General features: G+C 33.2%; 1 protein-coding gene across 1 annotated transcript in view; it reads right to left on the bottom strand.

The window, feature by feature from the left end:
- Positions 1–25,405, bottom strand: part of LOC140439910 (uncharacterized) — a 71,034-nt gene that overhangs the window by 19,048 nt on the left and 26,581 nt on the right. The window contains exons 2-8 of the mRNA XM_072530081.1: positions 15,708–16,017; positions 14,853–15,063; positions 10,774–10,950; positions 7,123–7,290; positions 2,996–3,328; positions 2,757–2,935; positions 2,547–2,702 (exon numbers count right to left, since the gene is read on the bottom strand). Of these exons, the coding sequence (XP_072386182.1) occupies positions 2,547–2,702; positions 2,757–2,935; positions 2,996–3,328; positions 7,123–7,290; positions 10,774–10,950; positions 14,853–15,063; positions 15,708–15,992 (1,509 nt within the window). The 5' untranslated portion in view covers positions 15,993–16,017. The remainder of the gene's footprint in view (positions 1–2,546; positions 2,703–2,756; positions 2,936–2,995; positions 3,329–7,122; positions 7,291–10,773; positions 10,951–14,852; positions 15,064–15,707; positions 16,018–25,405) is intronic.

Below are 25,405 nucleotides of genomic sequence, written 5' to 3'. Positions count from 1 at the left end.
GCTCACTCTTTATTAAGTGTTACCAGCAGCAGCACCAACTTAGGGTTGGTGCTACTGTTCTACTTACCTTAATTTTATCTTACAGCTTTCTTCTCTGTTTAATATGATTGATTACACCCATTTAAGAACAGTTTAGTTATAGTCACAATTACTTATATTCTTTAGGTTATCCATTTTTAAGTTTCGTTTGCCAAAGCCCACAAAACATACTTATTTTAATGAAAATGAATAGATAGTGGACCAAAAGTCTAGAAATGGCTAATGATCTCTTAAATGGATGGTTCGAATTATACAAAAACAGAGATCACCTAATTGCCACATAAATCACAGCATAAGGAACAAAAAATCTAAAAAATCTATGCTGTGCCTAGATTATTAATTTATTACCAATGGGAAGATCACGTGGTCGATGAACCCGGTCCATTAGAAAGAGATGCAAAGACTGCGTTGTCTATTATATATATATATATATATATATATATATATATATATATATATATATATATATATATATATATATATATGTACCCCATAAACTAAAGAGTTTCGTCATCATTATCATCAATGACGTTACAACTCTTTGTGAGTCTTTACCACGTTTTTAAGGGTGAGCATTTCCCACTGGTTTACCCCCATTTTCTCTAGATCCTCTCTGACTGCATCTTTGCACCTTTTTATAGTCAGTCTATTTTTAGGTTAAGTAACAATGGGACAGCGGATCTCTGTCTTAGTCCATAGTTTATGCAGAAAGCGTTTGATGGTTTTCCTCCTATTCTTATTAACCTGAACAAAGATTTACATAAATTCACGATATCGCAGTAAATTTCTAATGTACACGCAACTCAAATATTGCTTACCATAGTTTCAGACGATTAATTGTAAATATGTAAGAGTAAATATTTGATCAATTGTCCACCTTCCAGGCCTGAAGCCACAATGGTATTCACCAACTATTTCTTCGGCGTATGGTAGTAGCATAGCGTTAGACCATTATTTTGTATTATTTCTTGTTTCTAGGCCTTCACCATTACTTGTTGGATTGTAATTATAACGGCAAAGCCGGTGATTTTCCGTTGTTTAGGGTTTTGAAGCATTGCTAATTCCTTGTAGGTTAGTGGATTTATTTCTATTTCGTCCATTTAATAGTCCCTTATGTTTTTTCGGCGGTGGGAATTTCTTTATTTGTATCTTTGACCAAGTTAGTTGTCCTTAGATACGAGCCTGCCTTGTGTTGTCTTAATTATCTGTAGAATACTTTATTTTGATTGTGTCTATGCTCTTTTTCTATCTTTTCTATTCGTTATTGCTAGTATCTTAGTATTCTTCTAGCTGCGTCTCTCTCTCCCTCTCGCTGTTATATTATGCACGTTTACTTGTTTCCTTTTAAGACTCTTTCACATTCTCTCTCGATCGAACCACTTTTTTTTGTGTTTTCGTCTGTTCTGATCTATATCTTCTCGTTCATTGGCATTATTTTCCAGAATATAAAATCTATTTTTTATTTCTAGTTAGTATTGTATTCGTCTTTCTTCTTCTTCCAGTTTCGCTACACTTCATTTTTCTACTATACTATACTTATTGGCCTACATCTGGCTTATTATGTTGCTAGTATGCCTTCCGCCAATCAAAAAATGATCTATTTGATTATTTGTTTTCCATAATTTAATTTGCAAGTTGTCTTATGGATATTTTTCTTAGCAAACTGGTTGTTTTTGATAAGTAAGCTGCAACTTGTCGCAAAATCGATCAAACGTGATCCATTGACACTGGTATTGTCATGTAGGCTATGTCTTCCTGCCACAGGTACTTTGCCTACTTTTGCTTTTAAAAGTCACTATAAGGAACTTCTATGTACAACTGATTTAGAGAGTCGTGGAATTCTTCTATATCATCCACCGGTGCGTCTTAAACTGAGAATGTAGTTAAATTGGTCCATTTACACTTTATTCTTACAAGTCAGATTCTTTCATTAACTGGTTTAAAGCATAACAGCTTTGATTTAAATCTTTCATTTATTACACAGCCCCATCATTTTTTATGCCGACCTCTACTGACCTTGTGTATTGATCAAAGCCCGTCCACCTTAGTTTCTGAATCTCTGTCACGTCATATCACAGTTTTATTTGTTTTATCGCTCTTTTGTTTTATCAGGTCGGTACCAACTAAGTAGTCCGTGGCTTGCGTTGTTTGTTTTGATAATTGTACCCATTCCGAGGTAATAATGTTCATTTCGTAGCAGTGTCGAATGTCATAGCAGTGTCAGTGTTTCATGTATGGGCGACCCTTCCATTTCGGGTGACCATTTCTCCCTTCCTTTTAGCCCTGTCACTGCCTTTCCTAGGGGATTGGTTACGCAATCTCTCACAGAGTTATTCAGGTTTCTGGTGTTTAATATCCAGAAATCATAAATCCGTCTTTTGTCTTAAACTAACGGACTTTGTCAGTTTTTTATGTTTTAAAACTTGCTCAAATTCTATTTTCTCAAAAAATCAAATCTTACCTAGCAATCACATTAACCAAGAATAAATATTCTTATGTAAACTTACTTGATTTCCTTTGACTTTTATAAGCTCTTTACACCTGTCTACAATATAGAAATACCCATCTTCGTCATAGTAAACTACATCTCCCGTATGCAGCCATCCTTCCTTATCAATAGTTTCAGCGGTAGCAGCCTCGTTATTCAAATAACCCATCATAATCTAGAATTAAAATTATATTAGAAAAAATAATAATCCACAACCAACAATACAAACCTGTGGCCCTCTGACTAACAGTTCTCCAGATTCATGGGTGCCTAACGTTTTCCCCGTCACTAAACATACAACTTTGGCTTCAGTACTGGGATACAATACTCCTATGGTGCCAATTTTTGATGGTGGTGTCATTTTCGGCATTATAAAGGTCACCGGTGAACTTTCAGTCATTCCATATCCTAAATAATTAATATTATCAATGATGGATTTTTTTCCAATTATAGTTTAACATCGGTTACCTTGTTTGATCATTACATTTGGATTGTCAAGTTTGGCCTTGAATTTCTGCAAGAGTCCTTCCGTTAAAGGCGCTGCTCCAGACTGAATGCCTTCCACGCTGGCTAAATGTTCTTTAGTGATGGCAGGATGCGATGCCAGAAACTGAAGTAACGAAGGAACAACAAAGAGAAATGATGGACGGTAATTTTCCAATGCTTTAGCGTAGTCTTCGGGAGTAAACCTCGGTATAGTAATCATGTGATTGCCGGTTCTAAGAACTATGTTTAAAATTCCGTTAAAACCGAAGATGTGGAAGAATGGTAGTACAGAAAGGACCTTGTGGCGTTCTCCAGCTGAAAATAATCAAAAGTTTATGATTCGATCGTTTCTCTTATGAAAGGAAAGAATAAACTTTATTTCCTTCTAATGGATATTAGATAGATAAGTAAAGAAAGTTCTGCATGATAATTGTTCTTTTTATGTTGCTTTTGTTACTCGATACTAACGGTGACTGGAAGGAAACCATTTGTTTATCTTAAATCACATTATTACATGAAATTCTGAATCTGATTGTTTCGTCTTCCTCGGGTTTCTTTTTCTTAGAATCTTGATGTTCATATCTTCTTGTATATTTCTTGTCTGATTTGAAAGCATAAGTAAGTATTGAAATTCTTTAATTTTGATACACGTTTATGATTTTACATAACATTTGAATATTTTTGATTAAATTAAAATAAATTAAATAGGCAGAATTTTAGTATGGTATTATTTGTTTAGTAAAAAATTATGTTTTATATGTTCGTATTTATATGTTAAGGTAAATGTTGCATAGAAGGTTTTTGAAATTTCAATTCTACATCTTACAAAAATATTCGTTTATTGTTACTGTATCTATCACTACATATAATTCCTGTTTTTTTCAAGAATATCTTTTCGTTCAATATTATTTTCATTTCCAGCACATGGTCTCGAAAATGATTTGTATATTTGCTCTATACAAGTACCTAAATACATTTTCTATATATTGTTGTCAGTTGTAAGTCAGGTACCCCTGATTGCGGCCCTGTACGTTAGAGAAATCGAGAACTCTCTCCGTTGCCTAAATTATTCTACAAATTCCGATATAGGGATGACCTCAGAGAATTTTCAGAGTTCTCGATCATTTGAATCTCGCTCAGTCAGCTGTTTCGAAATAATTCGTTAATCATTATATAAGTGAGCAGGAGCAGGCTCTGAAATTATTATTAGCGATTCTACGCATCAGTGCTAATTGTTGTCAAACCAATAATTATTAATGTAATTAGTAATTGTGATATTTGTAATTAAGTGAGTTTCGAGTTAAATAAAGTTAGTTAAACTACGTTTTGCTTCACTTAATCTCTAAACGTTATTCGTTCAGTTTCTTCATCATCAAGCGTCCATATCTGCATAGGCGTTGTGTGCTCTGTTTCTTGTGAATGTGTGTAATTATTGTGTGTAATATTATTAAATATACTTTATTACACATTTATTATCTTTAAAATAGTTTTTAAAGTAAGTAAACAACAGACAAATAGCAGAATAAGATAATTGATGTTTATTCTTTTTATAGCATTAAGATGGCCTTAGCAGTCGTAGTAATGTACAAAGAAAGCGGAAGTTTATGTCGGTAGAAGAAAAGCAGATTGTCTGCAGAGTGTATGAAAATTTACAAAATACGTACAGTGGAAGCCGTAGCTCAGTCTTTATTTTTAACGGGAGTATTCGTGTCGACAATTGAACGCATTGTACGTGAAAAAAAGGTAACTGAGATTGTGCAAGCTCTAAAAGTACATTGTCGTGGTAGAAAAAAAAATTGAATTGGGCGAGTACCAGGAAAAATTTGTACGCACTACTATTCATTCTTTCTTTTTAAAAAATAAAGCGCCAACTCTCAAATCCATTAGGACAAAGATAATGGAGAATGACCCCATTCCAAAAATGGGTAAAGAGACGTTAAGGATAATAATAAAAGAAGATTTTAAATTTATATATGTCAAAAGATCCAGTAAATCTGTCTTAACAGAAAGATAAGATATAGTCCCATGGCGACGAAGATATCTTTGATCTATTAGAGAGGTTCGTTTTGCCCATAAAAAGATTTATCATCTGGACAAAACGTAGGTGAACGCTGGTCACGCAGTATCTAAGATCTGGCAAGATACTACTGTAATGAGTTATCGTCAAGCATTTGTGGACGGTTTATCAAAAGGTTTACTAGGATCAACGGGTAAAGGGCAACGAATGATTGTCGCCCATATAGGTAGTGAGAGTGGCTTTTTAAACGATAGTGCACTAATTTTTAGGCCCAATACTTTCAAAAATGGTTTGAATCACTTCTTTCACTAGTCGAGCCAAATTCCGTAATAGTGACGGATAACGCTTTTTATCACCCCCGATTAGTAGAATATCTGCCAATAATGGCCACCAGAAAAGCAGACATGCAGAGTTGGTTAGGACAAAAAGAAATTCTATTTTCCGAGGACATGGTTAAGGCTGAGATTATAAGTGTCATTAGACAGCATTGTGACAGATATCGACAGTATATTGTAGAAACAATGGCTCGTGTTAAAGACATCACCATTTTGGGACTTACTCCTTACCATTGCGACTTAAACCCGATAGAATAAATCTTGGCTCAAGTAAAGGGTTACGTAGCTCGTGAAAACGTGATTATAAAATTTCTGATATCCAACGTTTGTTAGAACTCGGAATGGAACGGATACTGAAAGAAAATTGTGCTAATGCCATAGCCCATGTGATCAAGGAAGAAGAGAAAATGTGTAGATTGGACGGACGAGATGGTAAACACTGTTTTCGACAAAATAATAATAGACTTAAGTGTGACTGGGGATTCCTCTTCGGATGAGTCGCTGGATTCTGAAACTTCATAAGAATAACCTAGGTAATTATTTCTTTGTTTTGTAGTTCTCCTTCTATATAAGTGGAATATAATAAGTATTGTATTAGGCACTCTATAATAATAATAAAATTTTACTTTATTTTTTTTTTAACAACTATAAGATACCTGTCAAAACTAATAAATAATTAAAATATTATTTTTGAACGCCTCTGTTGATAACGGGAATATGGGTTGGTCACTTTAAGTGCGATGTTTCCAATAATGAATCACCTTCAATTGTAAGTTGTTATAGTATAGTAAGGTTAGCAAATAAGATCAATTATTACCAGTAGCAGTCAATTAAACAAAAAGACTATGAGGTAATTTGTCTAATAAATGAATGATATTATTCTGAACATTGGCAAGATTTAGATCTTCTTCTTCTTCAACCTTAATTAATCCAACTTTGAACATAGGCCTCCCCCAAATTAATCGTGTTTTCTATTTTGCGCCACTTGCTTCCAGTTGTGTCCTCCAATATTCTTAATGTCATCAGCCCATTTCATTTTTGGTCTTCCTCTGCTTCTTTTCCCTAACCATGATCTCCATTGTTGGATTTCGTAGTTTCATCTTTTATCCTCCGGTCGGGCATTGTATCCTGCGAAGCTCCATTTTCATTTGGCAGCATGTTCTCCTGTGTCTTTTACTTTGGTTTTGCTTCTAATCCATTTATTTGTTTTTTGTCTATCCCACAAGTCTCACCACGAGCATTAATCTTTCCATCGCTCTTTGTGCCTTTACTATTTTATTCATATTAGACTTGGTGAGTGTTCACGTCTGTGAACCATACGTGAGTATAGGGAGGATACACTGATCTTAAATTCTGGTTTTCAAATATTGTTCTATTTTAGTGATTTTCAAGATCCAACTCAGTTTTCTCAATCCTGCCCACGCTAACCTTATTCTTCTGGTAATTTCGGCAGTTTGATATTCTTTGTTAACTTTCATTATCTGTCCCAGGTAAATGTAAGATTTAGAAACTTAAGATAAATGACATGAAGAAATTTTAAGCAAAAATAACATTCACTTCACTAACACTATGGTATAAAGCAAATTGTCTGGTCCAAAACAAATAATGTAACTAAGCAACGAAGAAAAACAAAAATTGCTATAATAAGGAAATTATTTCAATTATATTTCTAAAAACAAAACTAAAATTTCCAATCACCCACTGTAGAAAATAAGTAAATAAACTAGAACTACCAGAGCGATAGGTGAAATACTAACCTTTTGTTTTTCTCGCTATCAAATCATCTCTGTCTCCCTGTACTAAATTGGACACTAAATTATAATGGGACAACATTACACCTTTAGGCAATCCTGTGGTCCCGCTGGAATATGGAAGTAGCGCCAACTCCCTAGGGTTTATTCCTGGCAATTCGCTTTCGTATCCAGCTGAAATCAATATTTTTACTAGATAATTATATTTCAAACTAATGTAGAAATAAGATTAATGCACAATATTGTCTTATTATCAGATTAAATATATGTAATGAGTTATATTGACCATTAAATGGGGCCATCCATTTATTTTTAATTTACTAAAAGAGGTGCTCCAAACATTATGAAGCATTATGAAGAAAAAATCGGACTGACAGAAAGTGAGGATTGTAAATTTTGTGAGGCAGTTGCGTAGAACACTTCCTATGCAACTGCTCAGGGTTGGATAGGATTAATGTCACATAAGACCATAATAAACTTTGTTAAAAACACTGGACTGAAAGGAGAGCTTTAACCTAGTGATGAGCCACAATAGACCTCTTAAGATGTGTGGAAAGATTGTTAAGGGCCCACTCATATTGAACCTAACCTAACCTAACTTAACTTACATTATGGAATAATAAGATCCTAGACCGGATAATACGGATTTAAGAAAGTCTAGAAATTATACCGCCAGAAGTAAGATAGGCTAGATAATATTCCTGTTAAACTGCTTAAACTAATGAACAAAGACAATATTGACATTGGCTAATATCTAGATTTGTACCGCTGCCGAAAGAACAGAGACCTCGATATTACAACGATTACAGACTTATGAGCGATACTCTTTCTCTGAATTATACATGGTCTAATTATAAATAAATACGAAGGTGGATCCGACGGTACACAGTTTGGTTTCCGCAAGGCTAACTTCTTCCTTCAGAAGTGCAGTGATCAACAAAGAGACGCCTCATACATACCTTACTATGCCTTCGATAGTACAACATACTAAGCTAATTGAAATATTACAAAAAACAATTGGGTTGATAATCCAGACATATGAGTAGTAAAAAATGTATATTAGAAACAGGAGACAAAGGTAATAGTTGGCAATTATACAAGTAGGGAATTCCAAATATAACGCGGAGTAAGGCAGGGATGCCTTATTTCACCATTAGTCGTTAATTTATATTCTTACAATTTTTTTAAAGAAACTCCAAAGCTTGTGGCATAAAAGAAATAAATTGGCCAGAGGCCTAATAATATTCGGAAACTTTTAACAATCATAAAATGTCGAAAAATTTCCTCTCTAGATCACATTCTTAAATATAACCAGTATCGTATATTACAACTAATAATAAAGGACAAGATAAAATGATGAAGATAAGTGGGTAGAAAACAAGCAGAATTGGTTGTAAAGTCGTTTGAGTGTTCAGTTTGTGCAAAAAATTAGTTGAGTATTGTTATAAAAGTGTTTATTTTTTTAGAGTGTGTACACTTGCCGGTGAATCCACGTAGTCAAATGTACCTTTATTGTATGAAACAATGTAGCGTCTCTGGAGTCCAGAGGATAATAGGGCAATTTCGCCAGTTAATGAACCGGAAGCAAATCGACAAGGAGGTGATCTCATTCATTAGAACCTGAACACCGCCAACGAATACATTTATCTACTGATGCAAAACAAATTAATGCTAATGTTTTTCAAACTCTTGTCGAAAAAAACATGGACAGTAACGAAGCCTTACATGAAACGGCAACTTTGACTAAAAAACCATTATCCACAGTCAGAAAAATTGTAAGTAATCCTATTATACCAAGATTAATAAGACGGGATAACAGTATTTCTCGGAAGCTCGATCGTGCAGATGAAGATCTTATTCGTCGCGAAGTGTATGCCTTGTATGAAGAACAAATTGTACCCACACTAGATATATTAGTTGACAGGCTTCACGTCGACAACACTGAAATTAAGTGCGGTAGAACAACTGGTTGGAAGTGTTTGCAACGTATAGGGTTTAAATACAAAAAAGTAGATAAAAGACAGGTACTTATGAAATCCAATCGTTTACGGATATGGCGAATGGAATATTTAAACAAAATTAAACAGTATCGTCGAGAGAATCGACCTATTATTTATTTAGATGAAGCGTGGTTTGATACTCACGATACGCCATCTAAAGGTTGGGTAGATAATAGTCAATATTGTTCAACAAAAGCGCCTTCTAATAGAGGAAAAAGAATAACAATATTCCATGCTGGATCAGTCGATGGATGGGTTAAAAATGCCTTATCTCTATCAGCTAAAAACATCAGTGATTCATGTCTCGATTACCATGACAACACAACTTCAGATATATTTGAAGACTGGTTCAAAAATAAGTTAATACCCAACATACCTCCTAATAGGGTTGTAGTTATAGACAATGCAACATATCATAGCAGGCAATTAAATAAAATTCCCAGTTCAAGCGATACGAAAATAACAATACAGAATTACTTGTATGACAAAGATATCTATTTTCACATAGATAATACTAAGAAGGATTTATTGGACATTTTAAAAAGTTTCGCATTGAAAAAAGAATACTTTTGTGATAATTATGCCGAAAATATGGGTCATACGATTTTAAGACTTCCACCATATTACTGTGTATTTAACCCAATCGAACATATGTGGCATCAACCTAAGTCAAGAGTTCGAAGAAATAATACTTCGCCACATTTAAATGCATGTGTCCTGCATTTAATTGAAAAGGAAGTACTCAAAATTGATGCGAATAGTTGGAAAAATGCAGTCTGCATGAAAGCTGAGAATTCATGTTTTCCTACATATACGAGTAATATACAAAATATCAATTTTAAAGACGACAGTGATATTGGCATATATTTAACATAATATCTATGTGATGTAATTTATACTCGTTTTGTGTGTGTGTGTGTGTGTGTGTGTGTGTGTGTGTGTGTGTGTGTGTGTGTGTGTGTGTGTGTGTGTGTGTGTGTGTGTGTGTGTGTTTTGTGTTTTATTGGCACTGGTTTTCACAACCAACTGGCCAGTCAATTTCATAATGATTTTTTTAGATTATAACTTTCAGGGGAGTAATGTGTAGTGTCTGTGTTAAGTAAATGTCTTGTTACTTTAGTAAAGTCGACGTCATTGTCTTTACAAAGAGGCGCTAATTGTATCCGAACGTCTGCGGTCCCTCAGGTGAGTACCGATTTACTCGTTTTAAAAGGTTCATATTTATTCATGTTGATGATGTCAAAAAATGATAAATTTCTTTATTAATAATTTCACGAAAAAAAAAATTATTCTTCACTAAAGGTTGTGCATCACATAAAATTATTAATCAATAATCTTATAAAATATTAAGTGGTAGATAGGGAAAATCATAATTATTAATTAATACTGAAGAAGAAAGTGATTTTGAATTTAGATATACAAGAAAATGTTATTTTAAAATGTTTGTAAAAATTATGTCCAAGTTTAGATTCATGGCCTTCTAATAATTAAATAATACATTTAAAGTAAAAAGTAAATAAAAAAATACTTTTGCATTTGTTGATTTTGTATATTGAATAAGTATTTTTTCCCTTAATTATCTAGATATTATATAGAGTGCTTATAAAAGCAATACAATTTACACCCTATGATAACCAAACTATAAATTAATAATCACCTTTAAGTAAACTTTCTAATCCATTTACATTCTTTGTTACATCGTCATCTCCCCCAATACAAACTGTAGTTCTATAACCTGTTAATGAAGGAGCTATCGTTGTCGCTACTTCTAATAATAATGGTACGGTGATAATCATTTTAACGCCAGCGTTCTGGAACTGCCTTTTTATTTCATCTAAAAAATAAAATAAAACGTATATAAAACCAAAAAGAGTATTTTTAAAGATCAAATGCCAAGTTCACTTATTCTACTGAATGGTGTGACAACAAAATGAAATATAAGAAAGTCCTTCTCAAATTTATACGTCAAAGCCTTTTTGCAAAATTCATATAAGGGGACACTTCAGCTGATAAATAGCATTACTGGTCCTTTATGTTGCAGATCCAAACATAATAGTAGATGTTGGGTCTACTATATAGATGGTAGATGGAATGGCTATTGGTAATATGGCTATTGGTAATGAGAGTTGGAACACAATAAAAATACTTATGTATAACATAGCAGGTTTGAAATCAAAACTTAATCAAATAGGATTTGTAAAATATGTAAGTAACTTTGAAATATTTATATTATGTGAAACGCATGTAGAAACTGTATTTACTGATAAGGTTTTTAATAATAGATATAAGTTATATACACAGACAGCTGTGAGATTTTCCAATTTTGGTAGAGCGAGTGGAGGGTGGTTGTGTGGTGTTAATCATAAGATACAACATAAGTTGAGGAAAGTGGATGGTCAAATGATTATAGATATAAAAGTAGGTGATGAAAAAGTAAGCATTATTCCAGTGTATCTGAGGCCAGGAGAGTATTGGGCGGAGTGTTTTGAAAATGTTGAAAGGGTTTTAGTAGAAAATTTAGATCAGAATGTTGAAAATAGTTTAGTTGTAGGTGATTTTAATGCAAGATTGGGGGAGGAAGGGATTTTAGGTGATGAGCTTGATGAAGATGGGGTATACAGAAGGACAAGCCTGAGTGAAAGGAGAGTTTCTAAAGATAAGTTGATTAATCATCATGGGGAAAAGATAATTGGACTATGTGACGACTTTAATTTAGTTATTTTGAATGGTAGAATAAAAGGCGATATAGAGGGGGAGTACACATTCTTAGGGCCGTTAGGCAGTTCTGTCATAGATTTTGCAGGTGTATCAAGACCGATGTTAAATTTAGTAGAAATTTTTTTTATAGGTTGTGAATATTATTCTGACCATATGCCTCTAATAGTGGAGCTGACCTTCGATAATGACGGTCAGGGATCAACGAGTAAAGTTTTGCCACTGCTTCCTAAAATTACTTGGACCCAAACTGATTCGGAAAAATATAAAGAAAGAATGTCTTGTGAAATTAATAGGGTGAATGAGTGGACTGATCAACCGGAGACAACTTTAGAGTTACTACAGCAATGTATAAAAAAGTCAGCACACAAGGGAGAATGTAAGCTTTTTAAGGCAAAGGAGGAGGGGAAACAAAGCCAGCAATGGTTTGATGGTGAGTGCGCAAGAAAGAGGAAGCAAGTAATGTCATATCTCAGAGTATCTAGAAAAATTAGCTCAACTTATGCAACAAACATATACAGGAATGTTAAACAGGAATACAAACACCTTTGTGACTTTAAAAAGAAAGAATTTTATAAGATTGCTGCATTGGGTTTAAGAAATACTAAAAATTCAAAAGAATTTTGGAAGGCTGTTGGACTGTATAAGTTTGGAAGTTCGGCCATTGGAGAAGGTGTTAACTTAAATAGTTTACTGCAACATTTTGCAAGACATTTGAATACGGAGATAACAGCAGATCCTCTGTTGTATGCAGAACCGTTTATCCTCAATGAACATTTAGACCGGCCGTTTAGTATGGAAGAACTTCAAATAGCATTGGATTCTTTAAAACCAAATAAAGCACCAGGAGTGGATAGAATTGCTGCTGAGTTCTACAAGTTTCTTCCAGAAAACGGAAAAGTGCTTGTACTTGTGCTTGCTAATAATTTTTTCGTCAAACCAAACTTTCCTCGGGGATTTTATGATGCAATAATTTTTCCTCTTTATAAGAAAGGAAATATGGTAAGTGCAGAAAGTTATCGAGGTATTAGCTTCTTAAATGCAATAACCAAACTCATTGCGGCATTGACTTTAACCAGACTTACCTCGTGGGTACAAAATAATAACATTTTAAATGAGTTTCAGGCAGGATATAGAACTGGCTACTCAACTATAGACAACATTTTTAATCTTACGAGTATCGTAAACATCCAACATGCACGGGGAGTAAAAAATGTTTATACATTTTTTGTGGACTTTAGTGCTGCCTTTGATACAGTTGATCGATGGGCCCTTTTTTACAAGTTGAGTCGCTTAGGATTATCTACTAAAGTGCTGAATTTGTTAAAAAGTATGTTCGCAAGTACAAAATCGGCAGTCTGCTCAAGGGAAGGTCTATCTGAATGGTTTGACTGTAATGAACTGGAAAAATTCTGTAGGATGTGGAATCTAAAAATCAATTTAGATAAATCCAAAATTCTTGTATTCAGAAGAGGAGGTGGTGTGATCAGGGAATCTTGGAAGCTGAATGATCGAGTATTAGAGGTAGTGAATAACTATCATTCTTTGGGAATGAAACTAACACCCAAGTTGTCGTTTAAAGCTCATCTAAAAAAGCGCCAGAGTTTGGCAAAAGTAGCGATTCACACGGCTTGGAGTAGGTTAGTGTCTAAGGCTGATATACCCTTTTTGTCTGAAGTAACAGTGTATGAGTCGGTGATAAGATCAATTTTGACTTATGTGTCTCAGGTATGGGGTCTTTTTGAGTACGATGAGGTGGAAATAATCAGAAGATTTTATATAAAAAAAATGTTCTCTTGTCCAAGGTATTGTCCTAACTTTATATTAGATTTGGAGACAGGTATTGCTAGAGTCAGCCTATATACAATGAATTTACATCAAAAATATGTTAAAAAAATACTAGGATATTCGAGTGATAGGTTGCCAAAATTTCTTTTGAAAGAAATGATAAGAGCAAGGTGTGGCTGGTGGAAAGATTGGATGAGCATGGGAGACAAATTTGGAATTGAGGTAAGGTGTGAATGGGAATGGAGAGAAAGCTGGCCTAGTATGATTGAGAATATGATAGAAAAAAAGAAGGAGGAGATACAGCGTCAGGCTGAGAATAGGGCCCTCGAATCAAATTTTTGTGGACACTACAAAGAACTGCGAGAAGGAGTAAACATGCATTATCTACTGGAAATGGAAAATTTTGGGGACATTCGATGGCTCTTCAAATTAAGATGTGAAGTTCTATATTTGAATGATCGACCTGGCAGAAATGATGAAAGAAGGTTTTGCTCAATGTGTAACACGAAGGAAAGGGAAGATGTGATACATTTTTTGGGAAAATGTTCGGTGTTGAGACATATTAGGTTAAAGTGTTTGGGTAGACATGAACTTAGTAGAGTGGAAGTAGTTACAATGATGAGACAGGGAAAGGCTGAGTTAGCAGGTTATTGTAGGGAAGCATGGGCGTATAGGTATGAGTTAGTGAACCTATTTAATTACTAAATCTATTAGCATGGTGTTATTTCAATAGTATTAAAATATTAAAATTAGTATTAATAATTTGTTTGCGAATAGCTATTATCTTTTTATCTGTCTTGTCTATCTTGACTATCTTGTTATTATTATTATTATTATTATATCAACAGCTTTCACCCCCTCTAAGGGACACATTCAATCATTTTAAATGCAATATATACCTTACTGTTATACTTTGTTATTACTGTTTAGTCTAGGGCGAAGTGCTACTTAGTAGGATATACACATTAAGTTTATTACTTACATTTATATGAATATTTACTTAATTTATTTTTTATTAATTTTAATGAACTTGTTAGATGTAATGAGCCTTAGTGTAATTTTTTGTATATTAATTAGGGAATAATATTAGTTTGCCAACTCTCCTGATGGCATGTGCCAAGGAGAACAAATGTCACTAAAAGAGAAAATTGTATTTTTTTAATGGGAAATAAAAATACATTATTGATTGATTGATTGATTGATAGATGTTGGGCAAAAAATATTTTGACTTACCAGGTGTGTACAAAGGATTAACGAAAGTCACTACCAGTCCGGCCTCCATGGCTCCATGACATACTATTACAAATTCAGGTATATTCGGTAATAAAAGTCCAACTACCTCTCTCGGTTTCATTGCACAATGAGATAGAGCTGCTTGAGCAAATCTGTTGACGAGAAACCTCAGCATACTGAAGGTATAATTTCTGCCTGATACCGCACATGTCTAAAATGAAAAAATATTTATAGAATTTTAATTTAGCTATCAATGATAAGACATACTTTAGCTATGCAAAGAGATTTTTCTTTATACTCAACAATGAGTAATTTGTTTCTATCATAAATTGACTACTTGGTAATTTCTACACTATCCTTAGTCACAATTACTCTTTGGTTTCGAATAAATCGTTTATTTTACAAAAATCGCATGTATTGTGTTACTGTCTCAGGTGCCCATTAGTTCCCTTGCATAATACGTTAAAAGTTATTTTTGTATTGTTTTTTTTAAGTGTTTTTTCAAGGGTAAATATCCTATCATCATCATCCATTTCATTTAGCCTATCCAGAATTTGTTGAAGAATTACCAAAGTTGTTGGACTTCCTGTGTGTTGCTGTAGATAATGTTTAGCATTAGCAACTTAACCTTACTGCTTAACTATAACTTTTACACTTAAAGTTCACTTTGTCTGGGTAGATTGACCCTCTGGCATGATTTTTAAGGAGTATTTGGATCTCTTTATGCAAGAAGATAAAGAAGAATCTATAAAGTGTCACCATAAACAGTTATACGCTCTATAAATCGTATCGTAACAAAAACCGGTCATGGATCTCTACTCTAATAAAAGTAAAATGAGTTTAACAAATACTTACTGCAGCTATTTCGTCGCCCCATTCGTCACTTTTTCCAAATACATACTCTACTAAATTTGAGTTTGGTATCGGTTCACTGTCTCCTAGTGGAGACTTGACAATTCCACTTCCAAGGTTTCTCACAAACTGCCCAAGCCTTTCATTGCTTCGGACTACGTTTTTCTTTCTAGGGTTATTCAATTGGACACTGTAGGTTCTCTTATTTCCTAAAGAGTTTGGAAGGAGTGCGATAATTCCGTTCGGCGAGTTTTGTATCAAAAAAGCGATTCTGTTTCTGGCAAGCATGGCGATGTTTCAGTCTTTAAGATAACTGTAACAAAAAAAAAATCGGTAAGGACAATATTTTTAAAAAAATGTCTAGATTGTGTTACGGCTTGTTTTTTAGACTACAAGAAAACCTTCAATAATAGTATATTACAAAACAGGCTTTGTTTTGTTTCCGTTTCTCTTTCACATTTATTCAGTTTCAGAAGATTTTTTAACAGATTTTATTGTACCTAGACAATGATATAACAGTTCACAAGCCTATTATCAGTACTATTGAACACATACAAAGTAGACTTTTAAACACAATATAAATAAAAGATTGACAAATTCAGTTAGTACCAAATTTAGATTTAAAATAAACAATAGGCAATTAAAAAACCGATTGATAGTACATATACATAATCATTCACAATCAAACTAAACAAAGTGTACATCGATTTTAACACTCAGGATATTTGCTAAACAATGGATGGGATGCAAATGAACTGATTATATTAAATTAGACAAAATTTTAAAGTAGCTATAAGCTTAAATTACTTCAAATTCACAGGGATACTCGTTAAAAAAACCTTAACGAGGTGTTTAATACTCTCTTACATTCTAATATTATGTTCAATATTGTATCCTCTCTATATTTTTATATTGAAAAAATTGAAAATTATAATAAGAAATTTAGGCATTTTGAAATATAAGTAGTTAGACGAAAAGTTAGTTAGTGAAAAATGAGAATTACAACAAGAAAATCAAGAAAATTGAATAGAGAACAAGTATTTTTAACAGCTTCAGAATAGTAGTGGTTGTATAGTTGGGTCATACATGTAGTAGTAACACATATTTGTCAGTATAATTAATAATTGAAGGGAACATGGTTAAATAAAGATGGGGAATAAATAATAAAAAATCTGTACTGGAAATAGACAGCCTCAGTCAAAATATGCGAAAACCTGTCCAGTAGTTTCTCCATAACAAGAGGAGTACGCCAGAGGTGTGTTTTCTTTTCAACCTTTACTTTGAAGAAATGTTCCAGAGCGCACTGGAAATCATCCAAGAAGGCATTAAAGTTAACGGAAGGCTAATCAACAATATAAGATATGCCGATGATACTGTCACCCTCACGAACACCTCGGAAGGACTTACACAATTAATTTCTGAGTCTTAGAGCAATAAGAACTTTTGATCAGCATGACCAAAGCTACCTCTCTGCAAAGTTTCAGCCAATTTACCTGAAACTACTTTTACATGTGCCGAGGTCCTGTGGACAAATTTTCAACTGCACTTTTATTACTTTTATCTGGTCCAAGTTTGTTAATGGTATAACCTTCATTGACTTAAGTTTCTTCTAAACAAAAAATAAATGTTTGTGCTACTTTTGTTTTCGACTTCTTCTTCTTCTTTATATTTTAAGACAATGTCTAGTTTTTCAAAGTTCTCGCCTAAATTCAGATTTCGATGTCTAATTTTCATATCAGCGTTTAGGGATCTTCCGGATGGTCTGTTAGCATTCAGTTTCTATTCCTGTGTAATATTTGCAAGTCTATTATCACCAATTCTATCAGCGTGGTCTCTCCGTGCTCTTTTTCTGATTCTAGACCATTTTACAACGTCTTGGATGTTACACAGTGTCCTAATATCGCTGCTCCTGACTCTATTTTGTAAGTGTTTTGTCAAGAATTGATCTTAGGATCTCTATCTCTATCATTCTTAGTAACTGCTTAGTAGTGGTTGTTTCTGCTCATGTTTCTGTGGTGTAGGTCATAAAACGTCTTACACAGGCTTTGTAAATTCATGTTTTCTTTCGATGCTCATATATTTGTTTCTCCATATTACATCCCGGAGAAACCTTAATACCCTAGCCGCTGTTATCGCTTGTGTTTTAGATTGAAAATTGCTTGTAATATTAGTGCCTAGATATTTATAGATTATTTTATTATAAATTGCTAACTTACATCATATGGGTTCTCTTGATATTATTTAAGTCTTTTGCTGCTATTTCAAACCTCCATAGTGGTCTCTGTAGATTGTCCTCATCTTTAGATATTATAAGCGCGTCATCAGCATAGCAAATTATGTTTAATTCTTTACTTTTCATTCTATAATTCCTTCCCGACCATAATGTAAAAGACATTAGTTAAAAGAAATAACCAGAGACAGAGATCTTCGGAGACGGATAAAACACGATATCACGATTACCAGTACACGTCCTCGAGAGATAATTCCTTCCTGCTGTTTTCATTTCTTTGATAATATGATCCATAAGGACGATAAAAAGGACTGGGCTGAGACTATCCCAGTTCAATTTTTCACAGGCGAAAAACAATATTATATTTTTCACTGTATCAAATCCTATAATTACCACCCTCCTTACTAATAATTCCTCCTACCTATTTTTACCCCTAACCAAGTAAACACATTCGTTGACAATGCAGACGAAAAATATTTCTCTTGACTGTTGGCTCCCATAGACAACAGACGCTTTTTTTGCACCGCTTTCTGATTTTGGTGCCCGTAACGAATAGAAATGTTTTTCGCCTCTCAGATTTGTGTTCCCGTATAGAAGAGACGTTGTTTATCACCTCTCTGATATTGGTTCCCATAGACAACAATCGCTTTTTCCGCCCCTTTTAATAAACGACTACTTACAAATAAACAATACCGTGTATACAGTGAAAAAATACCGCGAGAAACAACCGCGTGTGAAGACCGCGAATAAAAACCTATTATGTGATAAAGGAAACCTGCTTATGTGAATACCGCGTGTAGATGCAACTGTAATATTGGTAAGCTTTTTATAAACTTGATTTAGCTATTGTCTATATAACATTTAATTACCTCTCTTAATTGTTTTGAACCACACCTATGGTACAGTCCTAAAATTCTGAAATTATTTTAATAATTTTGCATAATATGTACATGCCGTAATTGTAGAATCCTCTTGCCTTATTCCTCTTGACAGTGGTATCTTGTTGGACAGCTAGACAGCTTATTGTTTTATTTTATAAAAGTGCTGTTCCCATGTTGTTTAATTGTCGAATAACGTAAATTATTTTTTGGTTTAAATTTCTTTCCTTTAGAGTTTCAAAACATCGGCAAGCCTTAACCTATAAAAAGCTCACGTAAAGTGAATGAAGCAAATGAAGCAAACTTCATTAATACCGCGAAAATACCGCGAGAAACAACCGCGTGTGAAGACCGCGAATAAAAACCTATTATGTGATAAAGGAAACCTGCTTATGTGAATACCGCGTGTAGATGCAACTGTAATATTGGTAAGCTTTTTATAAACTTGATTTAGCTATTGTCTATATAACATTTAATTACCTCTCTTAATTGTTTTGAACCACACCTATGGTACAGTCCTAAAATTCTGAAATTATTTTAATAATTTTGCATAATATGTACATGCCGTAATTGTAGAATCCTCTTGCCTTATTCCTCTTGACAGTGGTATCTTGTTGGACAGCTAGACAGCTTATTGTTTTATTTTATAAAAGTGCTGTTCCCATGTTGTTTAATTGTCGAATAACGTAAATTATTTTTTGGTTTAAATTTCTTTCCTTTAGAGTTTCAAAACATCGGCAAGCCTTAACCTATAAAAAGCTCACGTAAAGTGAATGAAGCAAATGAAGCAAACTTTATTTTATTTAACATCTTTTTCGACTTCGTCTGCTAAAATTTTCGTTAGATAGCTTTGAAACTGTGCATAATAGGCTTATAGGCTATAGTTTTGTAGATCTGTTTTCCCCTTTTTTAAGACTGCGATAGTTGCCACTTTGTTACACTGTTCTGGCACCTTTGTCATTTTAAATATCTTATTAAATAAAGTTGTATTTCATCCGTTAATGTGTCACCACAGTATTTGATATTTGAAGAGTTCATTATTAATATTATCCAATCCTGGTGCTTTTCGATTTTTCAGTTTGGTCATTGTTGTTTCTACTTTCCCTCTTAGTATCATCTGGTATTGGGTCTTTTCGTCTTTAGTGCACTCATTTTGGCTTTCCCATTCTACAATCGCGTCTGTATGTGGATCATTATAAAGAGTGTGAAAATATTTCTTCCAAGATTCTGTTGTTATTGTTTTTGTTTGTACAACTGGTATTTTACGGTTTCGTAGCATACCAAATGAGGCGGAAATAATATTAACTATCAAAAGATGAAAACTTGAGTACTTAGGACATGTGATGAGAGGGGAAAAATACGCATTACTACAACTTATTATGCAAGGCAAAATCCGAAGAAAGCGAAATGTGGGAAGACGAAGAATATCCTGGCTTAAGAACTTAAGGAATGGTTTGAATGCAGTAGTGCAGAACTTTTTAGAGCGGCAATCAACAGAGTTCGCATAGCCATGATGATTTCCAACCTTCGATAGAAGATAGAAGAAAGAAGCATACCCCTTACCCTCTTTTGACCTTCGTACAAGTCATATCTATAGAATATTTCAACCATAAATGTCTTTTGATTGCCTGGATTTCTGTGTTTACTCGATCTCTCACAGTTTTATAATTATTCTAGGTTCTTGTTTATCTTCTTAGCTGAATCGCTTCGCATGGCTTTCGAATAGCTGGCCTTTTCTTTGTATGCCCCACTCCACAAGAGAGAACAAAGTTCGATTCGGAGTATTGATTATGGAAAATCATCTCTGGGCTGAGTAGTGATCATCCACTCCAACGGTTATTGGGTATTGACCAAAGATCGTACTTTTCCTCACCCATCCGAGTGCGCAAATATTTATTTTTAGCGGCATTGACGTCGGCCCGCTGCCCCGTCGATTTTATTTACAAGGATCTGTTTTTATATTTATTGTATACATTGTATAGCAGTGAATATTATTTTTGTTATTTATTTATTAAAATATAAGTATTTTTATTTAGAGTAAACTTGCCATTTACTCATTCTGGTGTCTAATAGAGGTATCCGTCACAAGGTAAGCTTTTGTTTTGTTTCTAGATTAATTCGTTGACTATACCACAATATTGTTCTGAAGCTATTTTCTTGTGGCATTTTAAATTAATTTATATTTAAATGGGAATAAGCCACAATTAAAGGTTAAAATACGTTTATTGAAGTTTCAATTTCCACTTCGGAAATCGTTCTCAAAATACAAACATTAGTATAACTAAACTAATGTTTGTATTTTGAGAACGATTTCCGAAGTGGAAATTGAAACGTCAATAAACGTATTTTAACCTTTAATTGTGGCTTATTCCCATTTAAATATAAATTATACCACAATATCCGTACAATCTATCGGATTAAATATTCATTGATGTGTCTTTCAGTATGTACACCTAAAATTATTCTGCCATTACAGACCCTTTTCTATTGTACTTCTATCCTTTTATGATCCTTTACTTTTGTGTTGGGCCAGTTTGCTCCGGTATAGACATAGTTGAAATTTAAACATTTCCATAGAAACTGTACTACAATTATTATCGGAAAGTATATATTATTTATGATTTTTTTCATTCATCCATAAAAATAAATTAGATCGAAAACCTTTCTGTGTATTTTTTGCAAACTTCATACTTTTCATATGATTGATGTACCGGTGTGTTCTATATTATTTTTTATTTATTTCCCTCGAGATAACCTTTGGCAGCCAAAAAATGTGTTTACTAAGTGTATTTCTGAACCTTTGGAATATGGAGTGTAAATAACTTATTATATTTTTGTAACTTTATCTATATCATTAATCCTTTGGCAAATCTATAAACTGATGAAGTAATTCAGAGAAACATTGAAATATAAATGATTTTATTGTTCTTGATTAAAATTGTTTAAGACCCGTTATTCATTTAATAGAAGTATGGTTAGAAAAATTATTATAGTTTATTGATTCGACTCACACTTCTTCAAAATTGTTAATAAATAAAACAATCTTAATGAATCAATAGATTTAAAGATAAAACAAATAAAAAGTTTTCAAAAATTCAAGAAATTTGAACGTTTAGCGGTTGACGTAACCGGTAATAAGCGTGAGGTTCAAGAAATAAACGAAACAAAAAATAAAGGAAGAGAAAAGAAAGAATTGCAAGAGGTGAAGACGAAAATGAAAGAGGGTGAAAACGAACAAACCTGTTACAGGCATGTAAATATGATCTAAAAGATCTACAAAAAGCAAATGTTGCAAATTGGAGGATGACTGCCATGTATAGAAAAATAGTGGAAACATTCCAAGTTATATTAATTTACACATTACGTAATTCATTCCAATTGTTATAAGTTTTCCCCTTATTACGTACTACATATCCTTCTTATCTTTGGTTATGATTATGCATGTCCTCCTTATCGTTATTTATGGTTATACATGTAGAAATTATCAATGGTTGTTCATCTGGAAATTGAAATGTGTTGACATTGTTCAGCCTTAAATTCTATTGCTTTACACGGTACCTAGTAAGCAGAGATAAGTAGCTAAAATAATTAGCCATATCAAGGATATGCGTAAAACCGTTCAAGTGATGTTGGTGATTAATATGCCAAATTTCTGCAAGTCCTAGCTTGATCAGTTAGTTGATTTCCTGTTGTAGTATGTTAAGCAGCATGATTTTTTATTTCTTCCTATAGGTACTAATTTTTCCTTCGATATTTCCTCCTAATATTATTTGAAGTTGTTCAAACTTTCCAGGTCGCATTAGATGCCCATGGTACGACATTTTCATAATTTTATTGATGTTTATTATGAACGAGTTTCATACATCGTCGTTAGTGTTACTGCTTGTCAAATTTATTCGCAACATCCGTTAATACATCCACATTTCGAATATGTTTAGTCTTTTGATGTCATCTTGCTTCAGTGTTCATGTTTCGCATCAATATAGTTCTAAAGAACATATATAACATTTGAGTATTTTTTATCTTATAAGTAAGCATTTTACGCATGTTCATAAAGTCAGATCTTACTATGTCGATGCGCTTTTTAATTTCTTTGGAGTGGTCTAATAGGCCATCTGCATTTATATAGGTTGAAATATGCTCTTGGGGATTTCTATAAAATACCATTTCCACTTACTTATAATTACAAAATATGATGGATGAATTAAATAACAAATCAACAAAAATAGGTCTACAAATGAATTATAATAAAACGAAAATTATGACCAACTAACCAGAAGAATTAATAATTGCAATTGCACAAATAACTATAGAACAAGTAAAAGAATATGTATATTTGGGACAACTAGTTAAATTAAATAAAGAAAATCAGACCGGAGAAATAAAGAAAAGGTTACGGTCGGCTTGGGTATCCTTCGGAAAACTTTCCTATATACTAAAGAAAAAGAAAATACCCCCAATATTTAAAAACAAGAGTCTTCAACCAATGTATACTTCCTGTTCTCACCTACGGTTCTCAAACTTGGACGTTTACAAAGGAAAACATGGAAAAATAGCAAAGAGCCAAAGAGCCATGGAAAGGCAAATGCTGAACATCAGGCTGTCAGACAAGAAAAAAAATACTTGGATCCGCAACAAAACAAAAGTGACCGATGTATTAACGCAGATAGCAAAACTTAAGTGGAAGTTCGCTGGACATACAATAAGACAGAAAGACGACAGATGGAATAAGATGATTATACACTGGAGACCATATAGTTACAAACGATAAAGAGGAAGGCCACAAATGAAATGGTCAGATGACTTGAAGAAACACGCAGGCCCGAAGTGGATACAAATTGCCTACAATAGAGAGACGTGGAAGAAGGAAGAGGAGGCCTATGTCCAAAACTGGACAGCAAGGGCTGTATAGATAGACCATTTCCTGAGGGAATACTCTGATAATGTGTTCGGCACATACACTAAATAGCAAGCGAGAGAGAATACAACCCTTGGTGAACTGCTCTCTTTATATTTATATAATCGTAATATACATATAATAACACATCCTGTGTGGTTCCAATATATGTTACTGGCTATATTATGTTCGCCCAGTCCTACGTTTTTTAATACCTCGATTAATCGTTAATGTTTTCGCATGAAATCGTTCACGCAGTCGAAAGCTGTTTTGTAATCAACGTAACAAGCATATAAGCTTCCTGCCAATAAAGTTAATTCTATTATTGTGTCTCGAGTATGTTCCTGTTCCCTTTCTGAAGCCATACTGGGAGCAACTTAGATATTCTAACACACCTGCCCTGAAATCGATTAAATATGGTTCTCAAATATGTTTGCAGCGTGACTCATTAAGGATATTGTTCGGTGATTTTCACAACTTCTTGCTTTGTACTTCTTTAGAAGAGCTTATAATGTGGTAATCTTGTGGTAAAGTTTCACTTTCAAATATGCTCTTATTAACCCTACAGTGCTCAATTTTTTATTTTACATTAGAAAAAAGTAGGTAATTAAAATACTTAAAAAAAATTTATGCGTTTTTCATTGTCACAACATTTTTGGTATTGTATAAAATTTTATACAAGGTGCTTTTATCAAAACTGTATATTATTAAAATACTTTTAAGTACTGCTGAAATATTATATTTTTATTGATGAAAATCAAAGAAACAATTTGAATTCTTATTCAAGCGTAAGTGTAAGCCACATTTGTCACATTCAATGTAGATTAATTTTGTTTTTGGAAACAGAGCTTTCTTATAGCGGGCTACGGACGAAGCGGTGGATCACACAAAGATTTGAATAAATAAAACCAAAGGAAACGCGATGAACCGCAATGAAACGACAGATAGTGCGATCCCAAACTACGTGAGGTAGTAAACGCAGTCCCATACGTATTTTTTTGTGAAATAAAATAAACCAAATTGAAATAAAATTAAATTAAATTAAATTAAAAGAAATAAAATAAAATAAAATAAAACAAAATAAAATAAAATAAAATAAAATAAAATAAAATAAAATAAAATAAAATAAACTAAAATAAAATAAAATAAAATAAAATAAAATAAAATAAAACAAAATAAAATAAAATAAAATAAACAAAATAAAATAAAATGAATCAAATTGAACAGAATGGAATATATTGGAATCGAATGAAATCGAATGTAATAAAATGTAATGGAATGGAATTAATTGGAATCGAAACGAATGGAATAGATTATAATCGTATCGAATCGAATGAGATCAAATCGGATCGATTTGAATTGAATCGAATGGAACCGAATCTAATGGAATCAAATGGAATCCAATAGAATCGAATCGAATGAAATCAAATGACATCAAATCGAATGGAATCTGAACGAATCAATTGGAATCGAATGGAAAAGAATTGAGTTAAATCGAATAAAATCGAAAGGAATCTAATGGAATCGAATGGAATTAAATAGAATCGAATTGAATGAAATCCAATGGAATGGAATCGAATCAATCCGAATCGAATGGAATCGAATGTACTAGAATGGAATTGATTGAAATCGAATGAGTCAAAGCGAATGGAATAAAATGGAATCGAATAGAATAGAAAGGAATCAAATGGGATCG

Source organism: Diabrotica undecimpunctata, chromosome 4, assembly GCF_040954645.1.
Source record: "Diabrotica undecimpunctata isolate CICGRU chromosome 4, icDiaUnde3, whole genome shotgun sequence".
Classification (NCBI taxonomy): Eukaryota; Metazoa; Arthropoda; class Insecta; order Coleoptera; family Chrysomelidae; genus Diabrotica; species Diabrotica undecimpunctata.
Note: the sequence above shows the minus strand (reverse complement) of the source record. Positions and strands in the feature narration are given on the sequence as shown.